This window comes from Anas acuta, chromosome 20, assembly GCF_963932015.1.
Source record: "Anas acuta chromosome 20, bAnaAcu1.1, whole genome shotgun sequence".
Lineage (NCBI taxonomy): Eukaryota > Metazoa > Chordata > Aves > Anseriformes > Anatidae > Anas > Anas acuta.
This window is the reverse complement of record NC_088998.1, coordinates 8,911,895-8,933,186: the sequence shown is the minus strand read 5'-3', so window position 1 is coordinate 8,933,186 and position 21,292 is coordinate 8,911,895. Positions and strand designations below refer to the sequence as shown.

Here is a 21,292-nt window from a genome sequence, read left to right as displayed (position 1 = left end):
CAGGAGACACACGGAGCTTCCCTCGCCTTGCCCCAGCAATAAACCACAAGAAGTAGTAAAATGTGAAAGTGCTCCAGAGCGCAAAATATTTTATTTAAGAATTTACAGTGTCAAATCTTACACTTAGGAAAGACAGCCGCTCCCAGCTCAGAGGAAGCCTTCTTGAATTAAAGATGTTTGGCAGTCTCTACTGAAAGGAGAAAATAATCAGCGGCCTGGCTGAACTAGAGGAAGCCAAGTGTCTGACTAGGTTTCAGTCACAGAAGAGGAACCCCACGCTGCTGCTCACCGTGCCTGGAATTGAGTACGGACCATCGAGTACGGACCACTACGCCAAGGTTTCCGATTCCCCCAAACAGCATTATGCTTCAGCTACACACAACCCCTTTTAGAATAAAACGTAAGGCTATCGAGATCTCAGGAAGGTGACATTATTCAGGAAAAGAAAAACTACCAGGGACCAACACCAGCAATTTCACATTCACGTTATTTCTACTCATGAGCAGAAATTCAAGTAAAATCAAATAGTGTGGTGGCAAATTCTAAATAAAATATGGCCTAACAATTTAATAAATATTTAAAGTTTATTTCCCTCTTTGCAGATGATTCAGATTCTTCAGTCAATATGAACATTGCATATCATGGTTTTCAAGATTTCCTATATTAATCCTATAGATTTCAACGTCCATCGGTAGAGGTCTAATCCATCTACATTTAGTACGTTTGAAATTCAGCTGTTAGCTATTTAAGACCTTGGTTATTTTAGTAATGGAAATTCAAGAACAGTATTATGCTGATTCTGGCACTCGAGAGGAAAAGACAACTTTCAAGCTGTTACCACCTTAATTACACAGTGCCAGCAGTTCGAGAGAAAGCAAGTAACCGTATTGCACTTAAAAGAACACTCACTCATCAAATAGTACAGCATCGGCTATTATACAGAGAGCTTCTTTCAGACTATACAATTTGCTTTACAAGTAGTCTAAACCACAAACTACATACATACTAGATAAGATCCAAATCAAATTAGTATTAGATTACAGTCACAGTTTTCATTCGATATGGGTCAATTTATTTGGATGAGCTGTGGCCCCCTCCCCCCTTCAAAAAACAAACTAGCACGAGGCATTTCCCAGATGAACATCTTGAATTTCATACATTGACAAACCAAGTCCTGTTTTATAAGCATTACAATTGCGCATGGTCCTCTTAAGGCCACAGAGTGTTATGTTACAATGTGGACATGTTTTTCCCCCACAATGGGACGGGAGCATCCTTCAGAAATTAAGGAATCCCTGAAACTATGCCTTAAAGTCACACTAGTAGGTTTAAAATTATTTTAAGGAATAAATTGCCTATGCAATTTATGAATAATTTTTGTAACAGACAGCAACTATTTCCTCCCTTGTGTCTATTCTTTATCACAGCAAAGCTATTTCTAGCCAGTTCTTTAAAAGGAAAAGTTACATATATTTCATGTTTGGTAATGATTTATGTAGATGAAGTGCAAGTAGGGAGACCCATGAAAAAAATCACCCATCATTAAATTACTGTCCTGTCAACTGCAGCTAGTTCTGATACCATGTGCCATCAGATTGAATAGTTCTTCATATATTCAGAACACGAATGAGAATTCCAAGCAGAGCCACTGTATTCTACTTCAGCGTTGGATACTTCCTCTGTCCTATTCTTCCTGGCCTTGAACTTCCAGTGACTGCAGGAGACTGAAAAAGAGTAACAGGAATAAACAAAAAAATGTTCTGTAGAAGTGCCATCCTGGAGACAAAATACAAGAAGTTGTCAGTAAAGTCTTGATCCCAACACTGTTAGCTTAAAGGAGTTAGATTGGTCCACGTGCATGTTTAACACCCTGCATGCGATAGTCTGGATTAAACTAGTAAACCAAAATCAGAACATAAAAATGAAGAGGGTCCACATTCCATCAGACGGTTTTGAATATCAAAGCTAAATCACGTATCAAGAGGTCTGCTGAAGCACCAAATCTCACGATAGTACACTTTTATATAGTTCTCATCTGTATGGTTTCAACAAGGCAGGAGATACTCATCCTGCAGTGCTGAGAGCCTGGTTCCATGTACACACACCTCTCCATAAAGTTGCCTGGCCTACAGTGAGACTGCCTCTTTTGTTACAGTACTTTTTAACCCTTCATACTTGGTTTGAAAACAGATGAAAAAATACAGTGACATTCTAGAATGGGCAGCTACTCATTCCATTATTTTATCTTGCAAAATTCTTAAATGCTACAAAGGCAGAGAAAAGAGCAGAAGGACACGCCGTGACAGACTGGATTCTCTCACCATAAGGATCACCTGGGAATGGGGGAAGGAACACAACTACATGGTAAAAATATCTGGGAGGAAAAAAAAAGACAAAATTTGTACTGATATTTAAGGCCACACCGAGTTACTTATTAAAGGTAGACGTGGACTCAGCTCACTTAAAACAAGATTGTTCAGCATGACTGATTTACTCAAGCAACATTTAATTACTTGTTTGAACTCTCAGGGCTAACAAGTCTCTATCTTTTTGTTCAATAGTTTAGTTCAAAGTAACAATGAGGCCTTTACTCACTTGTGCAAATTGAGAAGGATTGTAGAACTGTACTGTTCCTGCTGAAGGTCCCCCCGAAGGTGGTACAGCGGCAGGCTAGAAAGTAGATTATACGAGAGTTACGGAACTGCAGAGCTTCACTGCCTCTCAGACTTGATTTGCTTAGTCATACAGAGAAAATATTCACAGTAATAATGCCAACAATATGGACAGAGCAGCATATTATAACAACTGCAAAAAGTGCTGGTACAGTTTGCATCCATTTCTTTAATATTATTTGCTTAATGTAGGAATTGGCAAAACAATGTCACATGCATAAACTGTAAATAGCTCTGAAAATCCAAAGCATGCAAAACCAAAACAAGACATTGGTGTGACTTCACTGCATTAGTACCTTCTGTTTTTGTTAGTAGACCTCAGGACTTGCCCAAAAATAAACATTCTATGTCAAGTTTTGCTTTACTAAAAACTACCAGAAAGAGTTTGTGTCACTCCTTTACGGTGACCCCAGAGTACTCCCAGAACAGCAGAGATGAAGCATTCCTTTAATTCCTACAGGGGCTTTTGCAGATGAAACAGGCAATGGTATTATTACCAACTTGAGATTGGCAGCAGCAGAATGACAAGGTTTAGTTTCATTGGGTCATTTGGGGAAGTGGTAGGTTGATTTTTCTTAGTTTGGAGGTTTTTTGTTTGCTGTTTTTTTTTTACATCAATTGACGAGTTTGGTAACCCAGGAAAGAGCTAATCAAAATTACTAAGTAAATCTCTTAGGAACATGAACATAAACAAAAAGCATGCCTGGATTACATGCATTCTCATAAACACAAAAGTCTGAAGACCCTGTTTGAGTGTTAAAAGGAACACTGCATCATTAGTCACTTTGAAGGTTATTTCTGTGAAATGAGAAGGGAAAATGACTAAAAGTAGCATTAGTATTTAAGCAAATGCAAAATAAAGAGTGGAAAAGTAAACACGTTAACATAAATGAGAATGGCCAGCCACATGTACCTGATTAAAATGCTGGCTTACTTCACGTGATAATGAACTCATTGAACTAGAGCGCGAAAGCTACAAAACAGCAAGAACACACAAATACAAAAAAACACAAATAAAAAAGTCGTCATGCATGTCACTGCCCCAAGCTTTCAGTTGTTTTATTTAATTATAAAAGTCTCACTCTGCCAAAGGTTAAACCAACTTCAAGTTAAAAAAAAATGTAAAGCCAGAAGTTAGTTTAAATCAAAAGGACTTCTTAAAGCACAAAATTATGTAGATACAGAAAACATTTAGTAGGAATAAAGGTAATGTTACTCTGCCTGGCACACAGCAATCTGTTCTCCTCTTTGTGTCTCACATTTAATATTAGTGAAATTATATGCATGCACAGAGGCAAGAAGAGATCCTTAAAGTGCTACTGACATTTTACTCTGAAAAGGCTTTTATAAGTTCACATATATTGAACAAGCAGATCACACCACAGAAAGTAGGACTCTGAACTTCTCATACGGACTTAGAGGTCTCTTCTGTACAGTTTTGGAAGAGTCATATGACACCATCTTGCCTGGTCACAAGCATCTGCATCCATCACAGAATTATAGAAAAACCCAGGTTGGGAGAGACCTCGAAAGATCATCTAGTCCCACCTTTGGTAGGAAAAGCGAGACCAGATGAGATTACCTAGCATCCTGTCCAACTGCATCTTGAATCAGTTACTTGCCATTTAGATGGCCCATGTTAAGAGCACTACAAAATAATGGTTAAAATATGCTTCACGAGTCATTAGCTAAGCACTTTGAACCAAGTCTGAAGTCTTACCTCTCCTGATTGGAAGCCATCAGGGTTGGAAGCAGGGAGCCCAGATCCAGGTGGAAGGATTGGAGGGTTTAAATACTAAGGAAAAACAATGCACTCTTTTTTAAATCTTTATTACTGTAACTCACTACAGTGTTATTTCACCTTTCTGCTATATTAATCCCATTGTAGCAAACAACATTGCAATACATGAAGTCAGATGAAAACACACCACGTATGGCTACCTCCTATGTTCTTGGTCCATTTTCTAACACATACTGCACACACAAAATGTGCAGTCCTGCCAAGTTGGGAAGTACAACTTTTCATGGGCTTCCTACTTCCATTTTCACTTGTATTTCCATTCTCCAGTTCTTAAACTAAAACATAGGGATTATGTTTGTGTAATAACAACAATTTTTGTACATCCTGCAGCTATGATGCTACTGTTGAGAATCTTAAATCATTTTTATGAGAAGTTTGAACAATATATACAAGACATTCTTCTTAACATACCTCTGGATCAGCAGCTGCAGCAGGTTCTGTGTTGGTTTGGTTTGCAGCTGGAGTGTGCTCTGCTGCACCACTCCCTTCCATTGGCTGGGGTTCCCCTGGAACTACAAAGGAAATGGGATTTAGTCAGACACACCAGATCAGGGGGGTTTGACTTCAAAGAATAAGAAGCAGGGTCATAAGCAGAACTGAATTTGTACAATACCAGTCTTCTTCCAGGGAATGAAAAAAAAGACAATTTAAAGAGTGCTGTATCGGTATCTACAGGTGTCTCAGTATTGTTTGCAAGTTTGCAATCAGGAGATGCATACAGTTTATACAGATCAATTTGGTGCAGGGCAACATGTTGTAAAAATGTATCAATTTTTAAGAAATCAGCCCCCCAAAATCAAAAAAAAGACAAAATAAATCAAAACAAAACAAGCAAAGCAAAACCCCAATCTCCTTTGTTTGCAGAGTGCAGAGCTGGGCTTTATTAATTTATTTTACTGCAGTTCCTAGACTGATTCCTCTTTAGAAGGGATTGGAGTTAGTGAGGTTGAATGCCGTGAAATGTTCATTGAAGGCTACATAATGCACACACTGGCAAAAGTGACTTTAAGGTAACCATATAACCTCTTTACAAGTTTAACCACGCACAACACACCTGAGTTTGGAACAAAGACATTTGCAGGAACTGGCATCGGTGCCAACGGGGCAAATAAATCTGCCGGTGCAGGAACAGCACCACTCGACTTGGTTCCACCTGGATTCAGAACATCGACATAACGGGCTCTGCTTCCTGCTAAAATAGAGAAATCCGGAAATAACAGAGAAATAACAGTCTCGTGTTATTCATCTCCATGTCTATTTTCAACAGTCTGCTGGTTAAACTGCCTTTCAGAATCAGAAAGTAATGCTGCAGGGATACAAACAATAATACCCAAGTCACAATGTTATGGTGAGAGCAATCACAATGCAGAAGTTAGGCACAAAGCCAAAAATAGACACAGATCCATGACATCACTGAGATGCCAACTGCTCCTAAGCACCCCTAGAAAAGCCAAGAGTTTTGTCTCCATATTTTATGCAATAGAAAATGTGAAGTCTTCCATGTCTGTTACCTGCTCTTCTGGAGAACATGTTGACAGGGGCACTAGGTGGGCCTCCAGGTCCAGATGGAGCAGTCTGGGGAACTTTAGGAAATCCTGTTGGAGGTGGTGGTGGAGGTTTACTCTGCCGGGAGAACAAAAAAGAAAAAAAAAAATCATCAACTAAGAGTGTCTGTCTGACTTCCTCCTTTTCCTTACCTACTCCAGAACACAAAACATTGCAAGATGCATGTCAGTATACCCAATGTGGATCAATATTCCTTATCTTACTCCATATAACTCCTTATCTAACGTCAAGATGTTTCTACACATCTTGACACCCCATCTACATTCACTCTAAAAGGAAAAATTTACAACCATGGTTCTCATCATTTGCTTATGCTTTGAAATAGCTCTTGACAAATAAGGATGGACAGGGTGGGTGATTTTCCTTGCTTTACAATGCATTACATTTTCAGAGCTAAGAACTCTTCTTTACTTCCCCTCTCCCACTCACCCCCCTCGCCTGTTTTCAGCAAATCAATTAACAAGCTATTTTCCAGGTGGCATCCACTTGTATGAAGGGATACATTGAACTAAGTTTAGAATAAATTCCTTTGTAAACTCAGTCACAACAACTGGATCTACACCAGCATGTGAAGATATAAATGGTTTCATAAATATGTGGACTATACAAATATGTTACTTGTTGCTGAGATTCAAAATGTTGCACATTTTAATCCAAATTCAGTAAAAGTCAGTAAAATTGTAAGCCAGTACAGATTTTAGTTTGAAGAAGTAGAAGGTCCTCAGTATTTTTTACCTCTTCTTCTGGTTCATCCAAATTAACCCAGCGCTGTTTCTGTTCATCCCAAACAATCTACAAGGAAACCAGAGCCAAAAATTAGCAGTTCAAACAAAGCTGGAATAAACACAATTTTTAAGTTTTACACAGATTTGTTTACTTGTTAAAACAAGGTTCATCTGTCATCCAGGAAGCCTCTCTGAACCACTTAAGATGTACAAAGGTTTTTGTGATTTAGTGGACTTACGGATTTGTTTTTGTCATCTGGAAGGTGAGCTTCATTCTTTCCTTTCCCCATCAGCCAGCGAAACCAGTTTGCACCAGTCTAAAATATAAATATATCTATTTAGTTGATTTTCTCAACACTGTCTTTACAGGCAAATCAAAAGAATTTCATGCAATAATTAGTTTTCTGTTAGAGACTTCAACTGTAATATAAAAAACACCAGGAAAGATGCCCTCAGCTAAACTAAATGGTATCGTTCTGAGAGATGGAGGAAAGAATTCAGAGGTAATATGCCACAAATGAAAGCTAGTCCTTATAAATGGCAGCCTGAGAAAACAGGGGAAAAGGTGCCAATGCACAGAAGTGGTGTAAGGAGAGGAAAATAAACAAACAAGTAGGGGTAAACCCACTGTGGTGAAAGGGAGTTGGATGAAAAAGAAGGTGTTTGTTTTTAATGTGAAGGGAAATTGCTCTGAATTCATTCCCAGGGAAAACAAGCTGCCGGAGGAACAATGCTTAAGTGCATGTAGAGGCAGCTAGTGGTAGCACAAACTTCAGTATGGGTGTATAAAAATGTCTAGATGTTGTAAAAGCCAAGACAATGTTACCACACATCCCGCAAATCTCTACCTACGACTACCTCACTTAGCAAGTTTACCTTTCTAGATGCTGTCTCTTTTTTTACTTCCTTTTTAGTCTCTTTCCCTACAGGAACAGGTGGAGAAGGAGAAGGCTGTTTTGCTGCAGAGTTGGATCTTTCTCGTCCCACAGAATGAGCAGAGGACTCTGAAGTTGTCCGTGACCTTCGCCCATAGCCCTGTATCACGAATACATGGGAAAGCACAAAGCTGTCACTGCTGGAGCGAACTGATTACACTCCATCTTGCTAAGCAAATTCTTTCTTTGAAAAGTTAGTAATAGGAAGAAATCCAAATACACCAGTAAAAAGTAAATGTAAATAAGAACAAAGACTTAGTGGAAGAAGCAGCCTGCTCGTGGCATACCATATATGCTGAAGACTGAGATGCAGATCTGGATCTTCGTCCTGGTGCCTGGTTAGATATAAAGCCAGGACATGCTTAATAAGCAAGCAGCTAAATATCTGACACAACATTCACTATTACAAATTCCCATATTATTCAAGACATTCAAGCTGGTTATTTGGGTACTTCTATGTCCTCTGACGTGTAGGAGGGACCAAAAAAAAGAGCTGATGTCTGGCCAAGTAATTACACGGTCATATAACTAATCCAATACAAAGTTAAATCAGGTCACTGCTGTGCAGACCAATCAGCCCACAAGGGGAAAGATATAAAAAAGCTGCACCAGACAGCACTTGCTGCAATTCCACCCTCCCCCTCTAGATTAGGCCAGCTGTTCTTCTAATGTTCATACAGCAACTCTAACATTAAAAAAAAAAAAAACATTAATCACCGTTTCTTTTGTTAGCATAGTTAAGAATTAATTATTCCAATGAAGGGAAGGAGAATGGGGAAGACAACTTAAGCTTCAAACCTAGATGAAGAGCAAGACAGACCCCCAATACACTTTGTGATTGTAAAGACATGCAACACAGCTGACATGCCAAAGAGATGTATAAAACAAAGATACCATGCTGGCCATTCTGTTGTAGAAATCCTCCTCTCTCTGTTCGGGGAAAGAGTTTCGTGAAGGAGACTCCGGAGGAATTCTCTGCATTCCTTAAAAAGCAAAATTACACTATGTTAGTGGGGAAAAAAAACACAAAACTAAATGCTTTTAAAGTAAAGTTTTTCACTAGTTATGAGTTTTGTGCTATTAAGAGCCTGATCTTTTACAGAACATGAAATGCAGTTGGTGTGATTTTTTTGTTTCTACTGCACAGGTATTGTTTGTTCCAGATATAGGTTAGAGCAGGGTGAGCAATGCAACCATCAGAATGGAGACAATACCGGGTTCTTCATATCTCTAACACAACTGTCAACACATCTATCCTTGCCTTCACGTGTCACGTTCTGCGGTCACAGGATTAAAAATTAACAGGGTGCTAGAAGCTACTGCCCAGAGATAGAAATCCCTGATGCTCCAATCACAGACCCTCAAGACAGAGCAAGTGGCAATTGCAGTGCATTCACCAATTCCATGGTACAGAAAATTGCCTGGTTTATGTCTAAATCATGACTTGCTGATTCTGACCTCTCTTTTAAACTAAGCCAATACTAAATGAATACTAAAGCTTTCCACAGATGTTTCTGTAACTTAATATTGTCTTATTAAACATAATTACCCAAGACTTGTCTCACTATTTTATAAATTGAGATGTTTTATATTAACCCCCAAAATACTTAATTCTCCTAAGATTTCAGACCTGTTTCCAGATTTGTCTGCTCTTCTTCCCGTGATTCAGTTTCTTGCGGTGGCCCTCCTGGTGGTAGCGTTGACCCCATATACAGCGGTGATGGTTCAGCTCCATACTGATTTGAAAACCCTGGAGGTGCAAAGCCAGGGCCTGGACCAACAGGCTGAGAAGCCACTGGGTAGAAGGGGACACTTCGGACAGCTTCCTGGTCACCAGGAGGAATCACAGCAGCTGACCCATCAAGTATAGCCTGAGGTGCTAAGGCACAAAATAAAGTTAAGAGCTGTAACTAAACAGAACCTTTCATTCTGTGAATAAGATGAAATAATGCTGAAATTAAATTTCACTCTTAAATGATTTCTTATATTAGAAACCCAAAACATTTACTTTCTTTCTCATGAAGAAACATAGGAAATGTCATAAAGAAGGCTATGGGACACTAACCTGAAGGCATCAGCTGCACACTTTGCATCTGTTGAGACATATTGGGTAATAAGGATGCTAACAATGCATTTTCAGTGCCTGGGCCCATGTCATGGCCAACTCCTCCTCCATCATATTGACTGGTATGGTCTAATTCAGAGCTTGGTGTGCTACACGGATACTGTTGTGGTGTGGATCTGTCTGTGTTATAAGCTATTGCACCCCCCTGCACAAAAAAAAAAAATATACTAACTCTACCAGATGTTAAGTTCATAACTAAAGAAATATATAGAAAATTAAATCTTAGGGTGATAACACTGTAATTTTTGTTGCTGCTGTTTTATTGAACTGTTAGGTCAGTTTTTGCATTTCTAATGGATCTCTTTCAATAACTATTTCTCCCTTTCCATTCTGTTACAATTTAGCTATACTAATTCACACAGCATTTTTGCTTTTTCTCCCTCCTCCCTTTTTACTGGCAAGCAGATTGCTTGCTTATAAGAGGAGTTGCTGCATTAGCTCCTTAATGAGCCTTGTGATTCTCCTCACATTATTACAGTACTAAGAAAAATCTGTTATGTAACATACACTACCCTTTAAACTACTCAGTACTGTATCTTAAGGCACTAAAGTGTGATAAATGCACTTATCTTGAATTATGATACCTGTATTTTATGGCATGGCTATATCATGAGGTAATCACTTTATACGTTTCTGTAATTAGTAATATGAATAAAGCCATTCAAAAACTGGATTTACACTAACCCTAAAAAGGGAATAGTTCATGTTGGAAAGTACATTCTTTACCTTGATCTGTCCATCCACATGGCGAAGCCTTACCAACCAGGAAGGTTCAACAAGAGATTCTTGTTCTGGTTTCTCTTTTATCTGTGGATCAAACAGGCGCAGTTGCGATGACATCTAGAAAAAGAAGTCATTGTAAAATTTCAGTTAACCAGCAACCAAAAAAGGCAACATTAGCCACAGCTTATCACCTACAGCATAAAGCCACAAACACTTAATTCTTCCGTATGTTACCTGGATTAGCTGGCCAATGAGTACAGGTGAATAGTAGTGTGGATCTTTGAGGACAGTTTTTGAAATCACTTCACAATAATGGAAGGCCTGAGCAGCAAGTCCCATTTCAGCAAGTCGGCAAGCATAGATGAATTTGAAAACCTATGGAACGCAAGCAGGTGAAATAAATCAAGCAGTGAGAACATTCTTGGGAACATCCAATGGAAATTATTATTTGCCTACAAGAAGCATCAACAAATCCTGCTAGATTTTTCTTTTGCAATATATGATAACAGAATTTAAAATTCCAAAGTTCAGAATGCACAGATAAAAAATGTTTAAAAAAAGACAGATTAAGTGACAAAACAGGGAAAAAGCTATCTTGCACTATGCTACCCATAAATATTTCCAGCTACCATGGATAAAATATCTTCTATGCTGAATAAAGCACATATGAGAGATGAACACCTCGCATAAAAGCTGCAAAAATGTATGAAATATCTCTTCACCTGGAAATTGGGCAAGCAGCCAGGTTGAGTTCCTAGTGACTGTGCGTATTCATAGGCTTCTGTTCTTTGAATGGCTTCATTGGTGGCAAACTTAAAAAATGGCAAGCTATAGGGGAATAGAAGAAAAATACTACTTGACATTCAGATCATATATAATAAATACAGATCTGTCAGAAATAAAGTCAGAAAGGTAGCTTTTAAACAGACAGTATGAGTAACTTCAACTCCTCGAACAAGGTCATGGCATCAGACATCAAAAAGGGATATTAAAAAAAAAAAAGGAAAGCCAAACCTATGATTTGATCCAATTAGGACAAGTTTTGTCGTCTTCCTTGTGTAAACTCCAAAACCAACTTGGGCCATAAGGTAACAGAAGTGAGCAGCATCAAGCAATCCTTTAGAAGCTGTAGAAAAATAAGTGATGTAACTCAGAATATTTTGTCTTGATAACACACCATATAATTCAGTGGTCCACACTGTTTTGGCTTTGTACTTAAATACCCTCATAGCACAGAGGAGCTTGAATAGAACTGTTCAGCTTTACATTTTACACAGCAATTGCTGTGTAAGTGCTGAGTAATTATTTTTTTTTTTCAGAAAGCTTTTCCTTCAATCATCACCAGTTCATCCCCCAGGAGTTACCAAGAGTGTCTCCCATGGTTGCAATAGTCCTGGATTCCAAGTCCACATTGTTTGCCAAGTTGGATAACACCATTGCTAGATGAGGCCTCCAGTCTCCCCATTTCTCATCTCCACAGCACTAAAATTAGAAGAATTCATTAGTCAAATCAGTGACCGAAGCTCTGCATGGTTAAGTGTTTAAACCCAAAAAAGGACAAAACTTATTTGTCTAGGAAGAGCACGTGGAAAGATTACTGTTATGAACTACGCTACTCACTGCAGTACCCCGTTAAGACTCAACTGCAGCTCACACTGCAATCTTACCGTGGATGCAGCTGGCATCCTTCCAGACATGAGCTGGTAAACAGTCTGCAGAGGGTCATTAATCGGGAGACTGTTGGCAAATCTACAGAGACATTATACAGAAAACCAAACAACAAACATTGGGTAAGCAGTTAAAATGTATTTGAACACTCAGCCACAGTTAATCTTGCTTACTTTAAGACAAGGAAGCGCTGCTTGAAAATATTACATCGAATAAGCAACTGCCCCCACTGGGTAATATCCAAAAGCAAAGCATTATTAATTACCTGCATCTGCCACTTTGACTTATACCAATCCAAGCTAGGAAAAACCTCATGATTCTCCCCATGCCAGATGACTAGACTTAGTACCTGATTTCACAAGCTCAGGAGGCAGAAAGTTTATCTGTCTATAGACAAAGCATGCATGAACACATCAACAGAAGTTGACAGTTGTTTTTTTGTGCCATCCCGTTTTCTCCCTCCACACAAAGCCTGACTAACAGCGCCTGTCAAACTAGCCCATGGATTACTGTGGTTAAAATATCCTTTAAATGGAAGGAGTGCATAGAATAACTTCTCAAGTTTAACCTTATGGCCTGGAGACCTCAGAATAAAAAGCAATGGCTTACATGAATCAACTGAACACAGACGTAAAATTAAAGTGTAATTACTGCATGAGCTATTAAAGATACCATGATTTTGACATTAAGATGTCTGAAGCACCAGACTACTCTTTAGCAGAACAGGCAGACCATTTCATATTAATCAATAACAAGCAAAATTGTACCTGGTCATAACTCTTGCATGCGTTCTGCTGTCCATCTTGCTGGCAAGTAGCAGAGCATGACCCCATAAGCCATGCTTCATGGCCGATTCCAAAGCATCCTAAATTAGTACAGAAATTAGTTTCCTCTGTTAGCTTAACATACTAGTCAGTAAGAGCGACTTTTTACAGTAGCATTTTGACTTAAAGTGTTTCGGTCATGTGCTAACACAAGAAATATAATTGCTTTATTTTATAAACTGTAGGACACAGCATTTCTCCATCAGTGCAGCACAGTTTTATGAAATATACACACTGCAAATAGCAAGAATGATTTTCACTGATGCTTAGAGCTTTCAGATATTTGAAAAATAAGTAAATAAAGTAAATAAGACAGTATTTGAATATAAGCATTCACCTTCTTACGGCCATAAAGCAGCAACTCTCTGAACCTCTCTGTCTCTTTCTCAAGAGTGTCAATCGTGGTTATAAGACTATCAGTAAGAAACGAGAGCTGAGCTTCACCAGATTCCTCTTCTACTTGTTCCAAAGCCTCATTAGTGAAATCGATCAAATTTGCTTCATTAGGGGACTTTCCAGGAAGCCATACTGTTTTATGATCTCGGAGCAAAAGTTCAGCCAAGTCTGTTCCCACAACAGTCTATAATATGCAGTAGGGAAAAAAAAAAAACTGTTATTTCAACATTGCCTTCACGTTGTTTTCAACAAGATTTAACTATCAGCACCTCTGAGCACAAGTGACCAGATTACCTGCTCCATCAACCTATTAACTGTTCACTACAGGTAAGTCACTATACACATATTACTTCTACAGAGATACCAGTTTCTGTATAAAAGATTTTAGGAAGGACAAAAGGTCAAGCAGTGAAACATACCCCATTCTGCCTGCACAACAGAACAATGAAGTCCCAAAGCAGACTTGCAGATTCTTTGTCAATTAAATTTTCATTCTTGAAGCACTGTGTAGATTTATTTTGTGCAAAATTAATAACGTCCACTTTATGGGTGTCATCCCTGGAAGAAGAAAAAAGCATTTAATGAGGCAAATATAAAATATTCAGATCATTATTGTGACTAGCATGAGGAACAAATTTAAAGCTCACCCTACCATTTATACAAGTAAAAAACAACAAATATTTTAGTTTAAATTCTGTAATCTACAATTGCAGGACAATAAAAACTTTGATGAAGAAATGAAATACAAAAGTGTGATTTTTCAAAAAAATCAGTTAGAACATACTTAGCAAGAGGACCAGGAAATGCTCTCATCTCTTCTTGCTCTGGAGAGTGCTGCATCATAGTCTAAAGACACAAACATAAACCATCAGAATTTTTTATAACTACAATTTTTTTGGTTTTAAGAATAAAAAACCAAACCCGAACATATCTATATTATAATCACAGCTATTGCTCTTGAAATATATATGGTGGCTTGCAACCTGCATGAGGATAATAAATTACAAGACCTGCTTCTTGACTGGGGGGGGGGACAATCTGTAGCAAAATACAAAAATATTCCTCGTATCTCCTCAATAATTTTCTTGCTGCCATTCTAGTGTTTGCATGCAATTCTACTTCCTTCTACTGATATTTTACCAATGAATCCTACTCTCATCACGTAAATCAGTCCTTACACACATTTTACATCACTGGAGTGCTGCAGTTCTTTGTAGAGGCATAGGAAGAATAAAAATATGCACACGATATTTAATCCCCAGTCAATCAAGATAACAAGCTGTTCTTTGTCCTTGTACATTCTCTGCAGGGCTATGATCTCTCTAGGAACAGTATTACATTAGTAACAAACAAAAAACTCCAGCACTTCTAGAAAGTAAGGATTTTACCCAAACATAATTATAAGGAGCTGGATGATCTAACCATGCCTATGTCATCTCTCATTGAAAAGGAATTGCTAAGTTACCACTTCACTTACAGCTACAGAGCAAACCACAATAGATAAATATACAAAGATTACATACACTGATGTATTAAAGAAACACAGGAAGCTACAGACCTAAGTCCCCTACTCCCCTTCCGAAAGAAAGGCCTGTACTCCTCCACCCTCCTTTTTGCTTATGAACTTTACCTCCATACTGTGTATTTCAACCAGAGCTGGCTGTCCTTCTGAAGGCAGGTTTGGCAGCACTTTTATTAAGAATCCCCCAGGACCAAACCTAGCACACAGATGAGGCACTGAAAATTTCTCAGGCGTTGAGGGCCTTAAAGGTGCTGAAGTAGGGAGAAAAGAAAATAAGATAAAGTGACCTGACTTGCAACAAAATAGACATGCTGATGTATTTATTTAATTCAACAATCCTGCAGTACTAGTGGAGAAAAAAAAGAAATACAATTTGGCTAAACTTCGTAAGCAACAACTAATCAGTTCCATTAAATTCTCAGAGATCTTCTGAAGATTTGCCACAAAGAACAAAATTAGACTAAAGAACTCTAAAATCCACTTATTGCTTTAATACAGAGGATTTACTTGTTTGTCTTAGACGTCTCAATATAAACATACGACATCTTCAAAGAGCTAATGACTTCAAGAAACTCTAGAAAACCTTTTCCAGATGAACCATGTTTTCTCATGGAAAAGGTAAAAAAATGTGGATAAATCTGAAGTTTAAGTTAAGTTTTAATCATTCCCCCAGAAGCATACACAATGCAATTCAAAAATGTATCTAAAAAAGTGTTTACAAATGCAAGTAGGCAATATTTAATGGCAATCACCATCTGGCTACTGCCGTTCTGTGAAATACCCATGTTTCAGCAAGCAAGAAGCTATCCTTTTGCTGAACAGGGAAGAACTTTGTTCATGTATACATACTGTAAATAGGAGTGCTTTCCTATTAACGGGCTTAACAAATACACAAAAGTGATCTCATGCACTACAAAACATTAACAGAATTACCACCAATAAACAACCTCACAAGCACAGTCCCTTCCCTTCTCCTTCCCCGATGGTGCCAATACCTTGTTCTACAGTTGACCATCCAGTTTCAGTCGGGTAGCCATAATCTGTAAAAGGCTGTTGTCCACCAAAGTTAGGAGCATATCCACCATACGTATAATCTGCATGCAGCGACACTGCCTGTGCAGTACTTTCATAGGCATTAGCCGTTAGATCATGGTTACTTCTATACAGCTGGCTCTAAATAGATCATATTAGTAGTCGTCAGCAGAGAGCGTGAAGTTACACAAAGCAAGCAATACTGCAGGCATGACAAGACAGCAAGCACCCCCCCCACCATCAGCTGTTTCAGTTCTTCCAATGGTTCTTAAACCAGGTTTACTAAACTTGAAAACGCTGCCCTGCAAATCACCTGGTACAATAGCCTGCAGAAGATGATCTCTCAGTGGTCTCCCCTCAATGCTTTTACTACTATTTGATTTGTTCACACCCATGTTCAGTTCTCTCACCACCACAACAATCACCTGAATATTACTCGTGTTTTTCAGATATTTGTAATTATGGCATAAATAGGTAAGTAATCAGCTAGGTTGGTTTTTTGCTTGTAAAGTCAAGATGCCATCATACAAACACTGAGTTAGTCTTTTAACAGATCCCATGCTTGTGATCAGAAAAATGACAACGCCGAAAGCCAGACATCAACTCCAGCCAAGCACAGTAAAGGCAAAGTTCTCACAACCATCTGGATTCAGTATTTTTTTCATTTCTGCATGTGTGGCAACTGACACAGCTGAGTGCTGATTTTGGTTAAAGTTCTACTGATAACTGTGATAAATGCTAAATTTGAAACTACATTACAGAACAGCCTTAACTTACAGAATACAGGTTTTCAAAACACATTTTTCCCAAGCTAAAAACTGAAATATTTGCCTATTTCTAACTTTTCATCCATGCCTAAGAGAAAGGCCCAGCTTAACTGTATGAGAATACTTGATGTGACCATTTGAAGCTTACTTGCTGAGAGCGAGAGCTAAAACTGCTCCGGTGACTGTGAACACTGTGGGAGCTACGGAGACTATGAGCAGAATGCTCACTGTGAACGCTGCGTCTGTCAAATTCATCACCATAAGGATCTCTGTGAGGCTCTGCTTCATCATCAAAGCTTCCAGTAAAACGAGGATCATATCTCCAATGATCTTCGTATCGGTCATGTCTGAAGAACAAAAGCACACCAAACAAAAATAAACAGTCAACTGTATCTAAAGGAAAGCGACTCCACTGCCTGCCTCTTCGGAAGGGAACTGTACCTAACTTCAGAAGGGCTTCTAGATCGTTAACTAGATTTCGTTTTTTATTACAGTAAACAAACTGGTACTTCAAGAACTTCATCCAGAATATTCAAGATGAAGATTAACATCATGCCCCAAGGTTGTTTAGAACAAAAAAACAAAACCTAAACAACGTTAATCTGAAAACGTGTCATATTTGCCTTGAATCCTTTTCTTAAGAGTTACATGGAAGTAAATCTGTTGTTCCTCATTTCCCTGTGTTCAAGCAAAAGAACAAACTAGCAAATGTACCTATTAAAAGTGTAATACTGCATTTTAATAGTCTGTCACAGGATGCAACTGTGTTCCTGCAGTACAGTATTGAGAGGATTTTGTTTATGAAACTGCATGATGCCCCACAATTCTGATGCCCATACAACTATCACAACAGTGCACAAATTTTTAAGGCTTTGGGGCAGATCTTTAACAAATAAAGCAGTATTTCCATTTCCTTGCCTTAGCACTTACTGCCATTATCTAGTTTCCTGATGACACATTTGAATATGAGGGCCTTAGTCCAGCAGAAAGCAATGCCAGACTGCCTGCCTTCATTCACAGTGGTTCTCTGGACACAGCACCTAAGTCCCACCCTGCCCTAGATATGGAAAGAGCAAGGACTGAATGGACAAACCTGCTGCCATATGGATATGCGTCTCTCTTCTGGTAAGGGTTGTGTTCAGCATCATACCAATACCTCTGATCATAACTTCTAGGATCTCTGTATCTGGGGTCATATGCTGACGAGTAACGTTCCCAACGACTTGGATCTTTGGAAAATAAAAATAATGGTTTAGATACTGGAAGTTATTACCTATAACTTTTCTCTCCTTTCTCTTTAATTGCCTGATGATTTGGTCAGCAGCCCAGAAAAATAAAAACATGACTATAGTTAGCTAGATACTGTTCAGAAGACCAAGATCAGATAGACCTTTCTAACAACTTTCAAACTTAATCGTAGCATGAAAATAATTCAATAGTAGCACAATCTTTGCCATCAGTTTTCAGAACTCCATGCTACATGCTTCAGGATACAGACAGATTTGCTTAAAATCCTGCTGGGCACTATCTAAGCAATTGCCTTTAGACTACTAACACCATTATGTCTCTGTGAGCATTCAGATAATTACAGACAACAACACATTCTAGTCATTAGCCAATTTCTGTTTACACCCCACCTAAATTTTACTTTAGAACTCCACCTGCAGGTTACACACCAAGGATACAAGCCAGCAAGTGACAGGTTTACAAAACACCAAAGAAAACCATTCTGTGGACATACCATGGTACATTTTTATACATTAAATGGCAAAGAGAAGTCTGGGAGTGAGCAAAGACTTTTATTTATTTTCTATTTACTACTTCTGCTGAATAAAAGAAATATATGAAGGATAGCATGGTATTAAGAACTACTAAAGTAGGTCCAAAGATCAATTTCTAGCAAGTGTAACTTTATTCTCACTGGTTGTAGGAAGGATATATATACACACATATATTTAATTACAGGAAAAACACAGTAATTCTCCAATTTTAAAATTGGAGCAAAATTTATGGGGAAAAGGAGATCTGCAATTTGCTACAGAAAAATTCAGAGAATACTTTGACACCTTACCTCCATAGTCATATGCATTTGGGTAATAGCCTGAATAATAATCAGTCCATCCAGTTTTTGCATAATAATCTTCAGGATACCCCTGCCTGGAAGTACACAGACACAAGAAGTTACTGTCCCTCCTTCAATCTCTCCAAAAGTCAGCAAGAGATATGAAGAACTACATGCCACAATTGGTTAGTAGAGTTTCATATTTAAACTAATGCATTTACAGGAAACCAAATAATCATAATTGTATAATTAGATGTTTACAAAGCTATATATTACTAAGCTGTTCTGTGCCATAACAAACTGACACTACAATACCTCAGTGGCTTTTGTGAGCTGCTCTGGTCATGAGATCAGTTACTTATGGGCAATTAATCACAAAAACTACTGCTATAATTAGAATGAACTGTCTCAACAGAGAGATCTGCAACCTAAATAATGAAATAACTGCTCCCTCAACTTTAGAAGTGTTTTCTTATACATCTTATGGAGACAAAAAGAGGACTACGGTCTGGAGACAAAGTCACAAAAACAAGTCAGGACGTGCACTAGTGCTCTTGTAGGTAATTCCAACCAGAAGGCTTCCAAACTGAAGTCTCTGGGGCTGCCATTGCAGCATCTGTCACCAGCATAACACACAAGTCAGAAGAGAAACAAAACCAAAATGCACTATGCTATTGTTTGGCTGCCTGGCCATCAAAGAACTCAATACTATCATTTTCTTGTTCTACTTGGAGCTCTGTTATATGCCATTCTGGGGACACTACCCAAAATTGATGAAACAAAGCTAGAAGAATATTAGATAAGAACATAAAATTGTAGTGTGTGTACATGTATGCACGTACACTTATATACATACTTATCTACACATTCATATGTTGATGTCTGTATATAAAACCATACGTGTAGGTATAAACACTCGTGTGCATGCATTCACAAACACTCCTATGTATACCTACACACACATGCACAGAAGGGAAAGCATTTTATCAATGGTGTGGAGTGATGGGAACTCCACGCTCCTCCCCAAAGCACTATTCATAGAAGTGATAGTGCAAACCCTGCAGTGGCCAAGCCAGTCAGGTGACACGGCACTGGAAAAACGTGTGGGAGCCTTGCTAACACAGCACTTAGCTCTGCAGGAGGAGTTTTGATCTTATCGGATCAAGTTTATCCACCTAACCAACCTTCTCGGTCCCCCTCAGAAAGATGGTATTCCCTCCCCCTCCCCAAACAGAATTTAAGAATTCTTGTCATCAATTATTTACAGAAATCAGTGCATCACTGGTACATTGTGAGAATGTTTCAGGAGCACTACCTTTGGGTGCCTTGCCACTCAGTCTGTGCTGCCCTGCAGTACCGTACTACAGCCTGCATCCAACTGCAGTCACATCACACATCAACACTGACAGAGCAACCCACAACAGGCTTTGATCTGCCCAAAGCCCTCGTAGGAATTTTAAGCTCTTCCAAACACTATGTAAAAAAGAGCATGCATCAGAAGGAGTGCTTTCTTAGAGCTACTAGACGTTATCTCCTTAGCAGATCTCACAAAGCACTCAGAGTCACTTAAGACGACAGAAGTTATCACAAACGGATATGCTTATCGTTTTGTACTCCTCAATGCCAAAGCTTCCTATAATCTTATAAAGGCAGTAAGCAGAATTTTGTTTTTAAGTTGAAGACTACTCCATGAGTGAAACTCCTGTCCTGGCTTGACCTGTCAGATAAATTAACCTGACACAACCCCAGCAGTTTTCACTGGATTCATCTGCTCTTTTCCAAAAAAATGAAATGCTGTACATCAGTGAGCCACACAGGCTGCTATGCTTGCAAAGCAAATCCCCACACCAAGGTGCAAAAGTGCCGTTTATTAACAGAACTAGGGGGCTGCTGTGTAAGTGCTACCAAGAAAATAAGCAATTGATTAACAAACCCATGGCCTACACGGTACTTCCACGGCACGCATGCAAAAGAGCATCAAGTCTGTTGCAGTGCCTTTCTGCCACGCAGAGAAGCTAACAGCCACCTACAGAGCTGAATGAAAGGCAAAACGAGCTGTAGCAGCAGAGCAGACTGCTGGAACCGTGTCGGTATCCTTTTCAGGCACGGCATTTGATACCGTACGTTCCTATGGCAGCACACAATGAGTTTTTGAACTTCCTCACTGCAGCTTATGCTGTAAAACTTGAACAGGTGTAACTGCACTCACTGCTCTTGGATGTACCAGATCGTCACTCAGTTTAGGAGCTGCATACCTAGAAGAAGGCCTGTCAGAGCAGTGGCTGGCTCTGGAACTGGGACGTTCGGGCTCAGGGTAACGATAGCTCCCGGGCTCCATATAAGCAGCGCTGCTGCTATCGTAGTGTCTGTACCGTGGGTCGTACTGCCCATAGCTGTCCTCCTAGAAAAGAGGTTGACACGTAAGGTATGAGGCTGCCCAAGTTCAAGAACAAATATTTAAAACAAACAAACCA

At 38.9% G+C, this 21,292-nt stretch overlaps 1 protein-coding gene across 8 annotated transcripts in view; it reads right to left on the bottom strand.

The window, feature by feature from the left end:
* Nucleotides 1-63: 63 nt before the first annotated feature.
* SEC16A (SEC16 homolog A, endoplasmic reticulum export factor) overlaps nucleotides 64-21,292 on the bottom strand; it is a 28,992-nt gene continuing 7,763 nt past the window's right edge. For 5 of the 8 annotated variants that reach the window (XM_068656603.1, XM_068656610.1, XM_068656611.1 and 2 more), the window contains 30 exons: nucleotides 21,074-21,219; nucleotides 18,828-18,913; nucleotides 17,850-17,985; nucleotides 16,905-17,103; nucleotides 15,953-16,130; nucleotides 15,066-15,208; nucleotides 14,220-14,281; nucleotides 13,855-13,993; nucleotides 13,377-13,619; nucleotides 12,983-13,080; nucleotides 12,215-12,296; nucleotides 11,912-12,029; nucleotides 11,562-11,673; nucleotides 11,270-11,375; nucleotides 10,782-10,922; nucleotides 10,551-10,664; nucleotides 9,765-9,969; nucleotides 9,330-9,578; nucleotides 8,594-8,682; nucleotides 7,987-8,034; nucleotides 7,641-7,799; nucleotides 7,004-7,081; nucleotides 6,775-6,831; nucleotides 5,985-6,096; nucleotides 5,528-5,665; nucleotides 4,885-4,985; nucleotides 4,393-4,467; nucleotides 3,586-3,645; nucleotides 2,596-2,670; nucleotides 64-1,724 (listed from right to left, as the gene is read on the bottom strand). In XM_068656603.1, the coding sequence (XP_068512704.1) occupies nucleotides 1,656-1,724; nucleotides 2,596-2,670; nucleotides 3,586-3,645; nucleotides 4,393-4,467; nucleotides 4,885-4,985; nucleotides 5,528-5,665; nucleotides 5,985-6,096; nucleotides 6,775-6,831; nucleotides 7,004-7,081; nucleotides 7,641-7,799; nucleotides 7,987-8,034; nucleotides 8,594-8,682; nucleotides 9,330-9,578; nucleotides 9,765-9,969; nucleotides 10,551-10,664; nucleotides 10,782-10,922; nucleotides 11,270-11,375; nucleotides 11,562-11,673; nucleotides 11,912-12,029; nucleotides 12,215-12,296; nucleotides 12,983-13,080; nucleotides 13,377-13,619; nucleotides 13,855-13,993; nucleotides 14,220-14,281; nucleotides 15,066-15,208; nucleotides 15,953-16,130; nucleotides 16,905-17,103; nucleotides 17,850-17,985; nucleotides 18,828-18,913; nucleotides 21,074-21,219 (3,618 nt within the window). In that variant the 3' untranslated portion in view covers nucleotides 64-1,655. The remainder of the gene's footprint in view (nucleotides 1,725-2,595; nucleotides 2,671-3,585; nucleotides 3,646-4,392; nucleotides 4,468-4,884; nucleotides 4,986-5,527; nucleotides 5,666-5,984; nucleotides 6,097-6,774; nucleotides 6,832-7,003; nucleotides 7,082-7,640; nucleotides 7,800-7,986; nucleotides 8,035-8,593; nucleotides 8,683-9,329; nucleotides 9,579-9,764; nucleotides 9,970-10,550; nucleotides 10,665-10,781; nucleotides 10,923-11,269; nucleotides 11,376-11,561; nucleotides 11,674-11,911; nucleotides 12,030-12,214; nucleotides 12,297-12,982; nucleotides 13,081-13,376; nucleotides 13,620-13,854; nucleotides 13,994-14,219; nucleotides 14,282-15,065; nucleotides 15,209-15,952; nucleotides 16,131-16,904; nucleotides 17,104-17,849; nucleotides 17,986-18,827; nucleotides 18,914-21,073; nucleotides 21,220-21,292) is intronic. The other 3 variants (XM_068656609.1, XM_068656608.1, XM_068656607.1) reach the window with 3 other exon arrangements.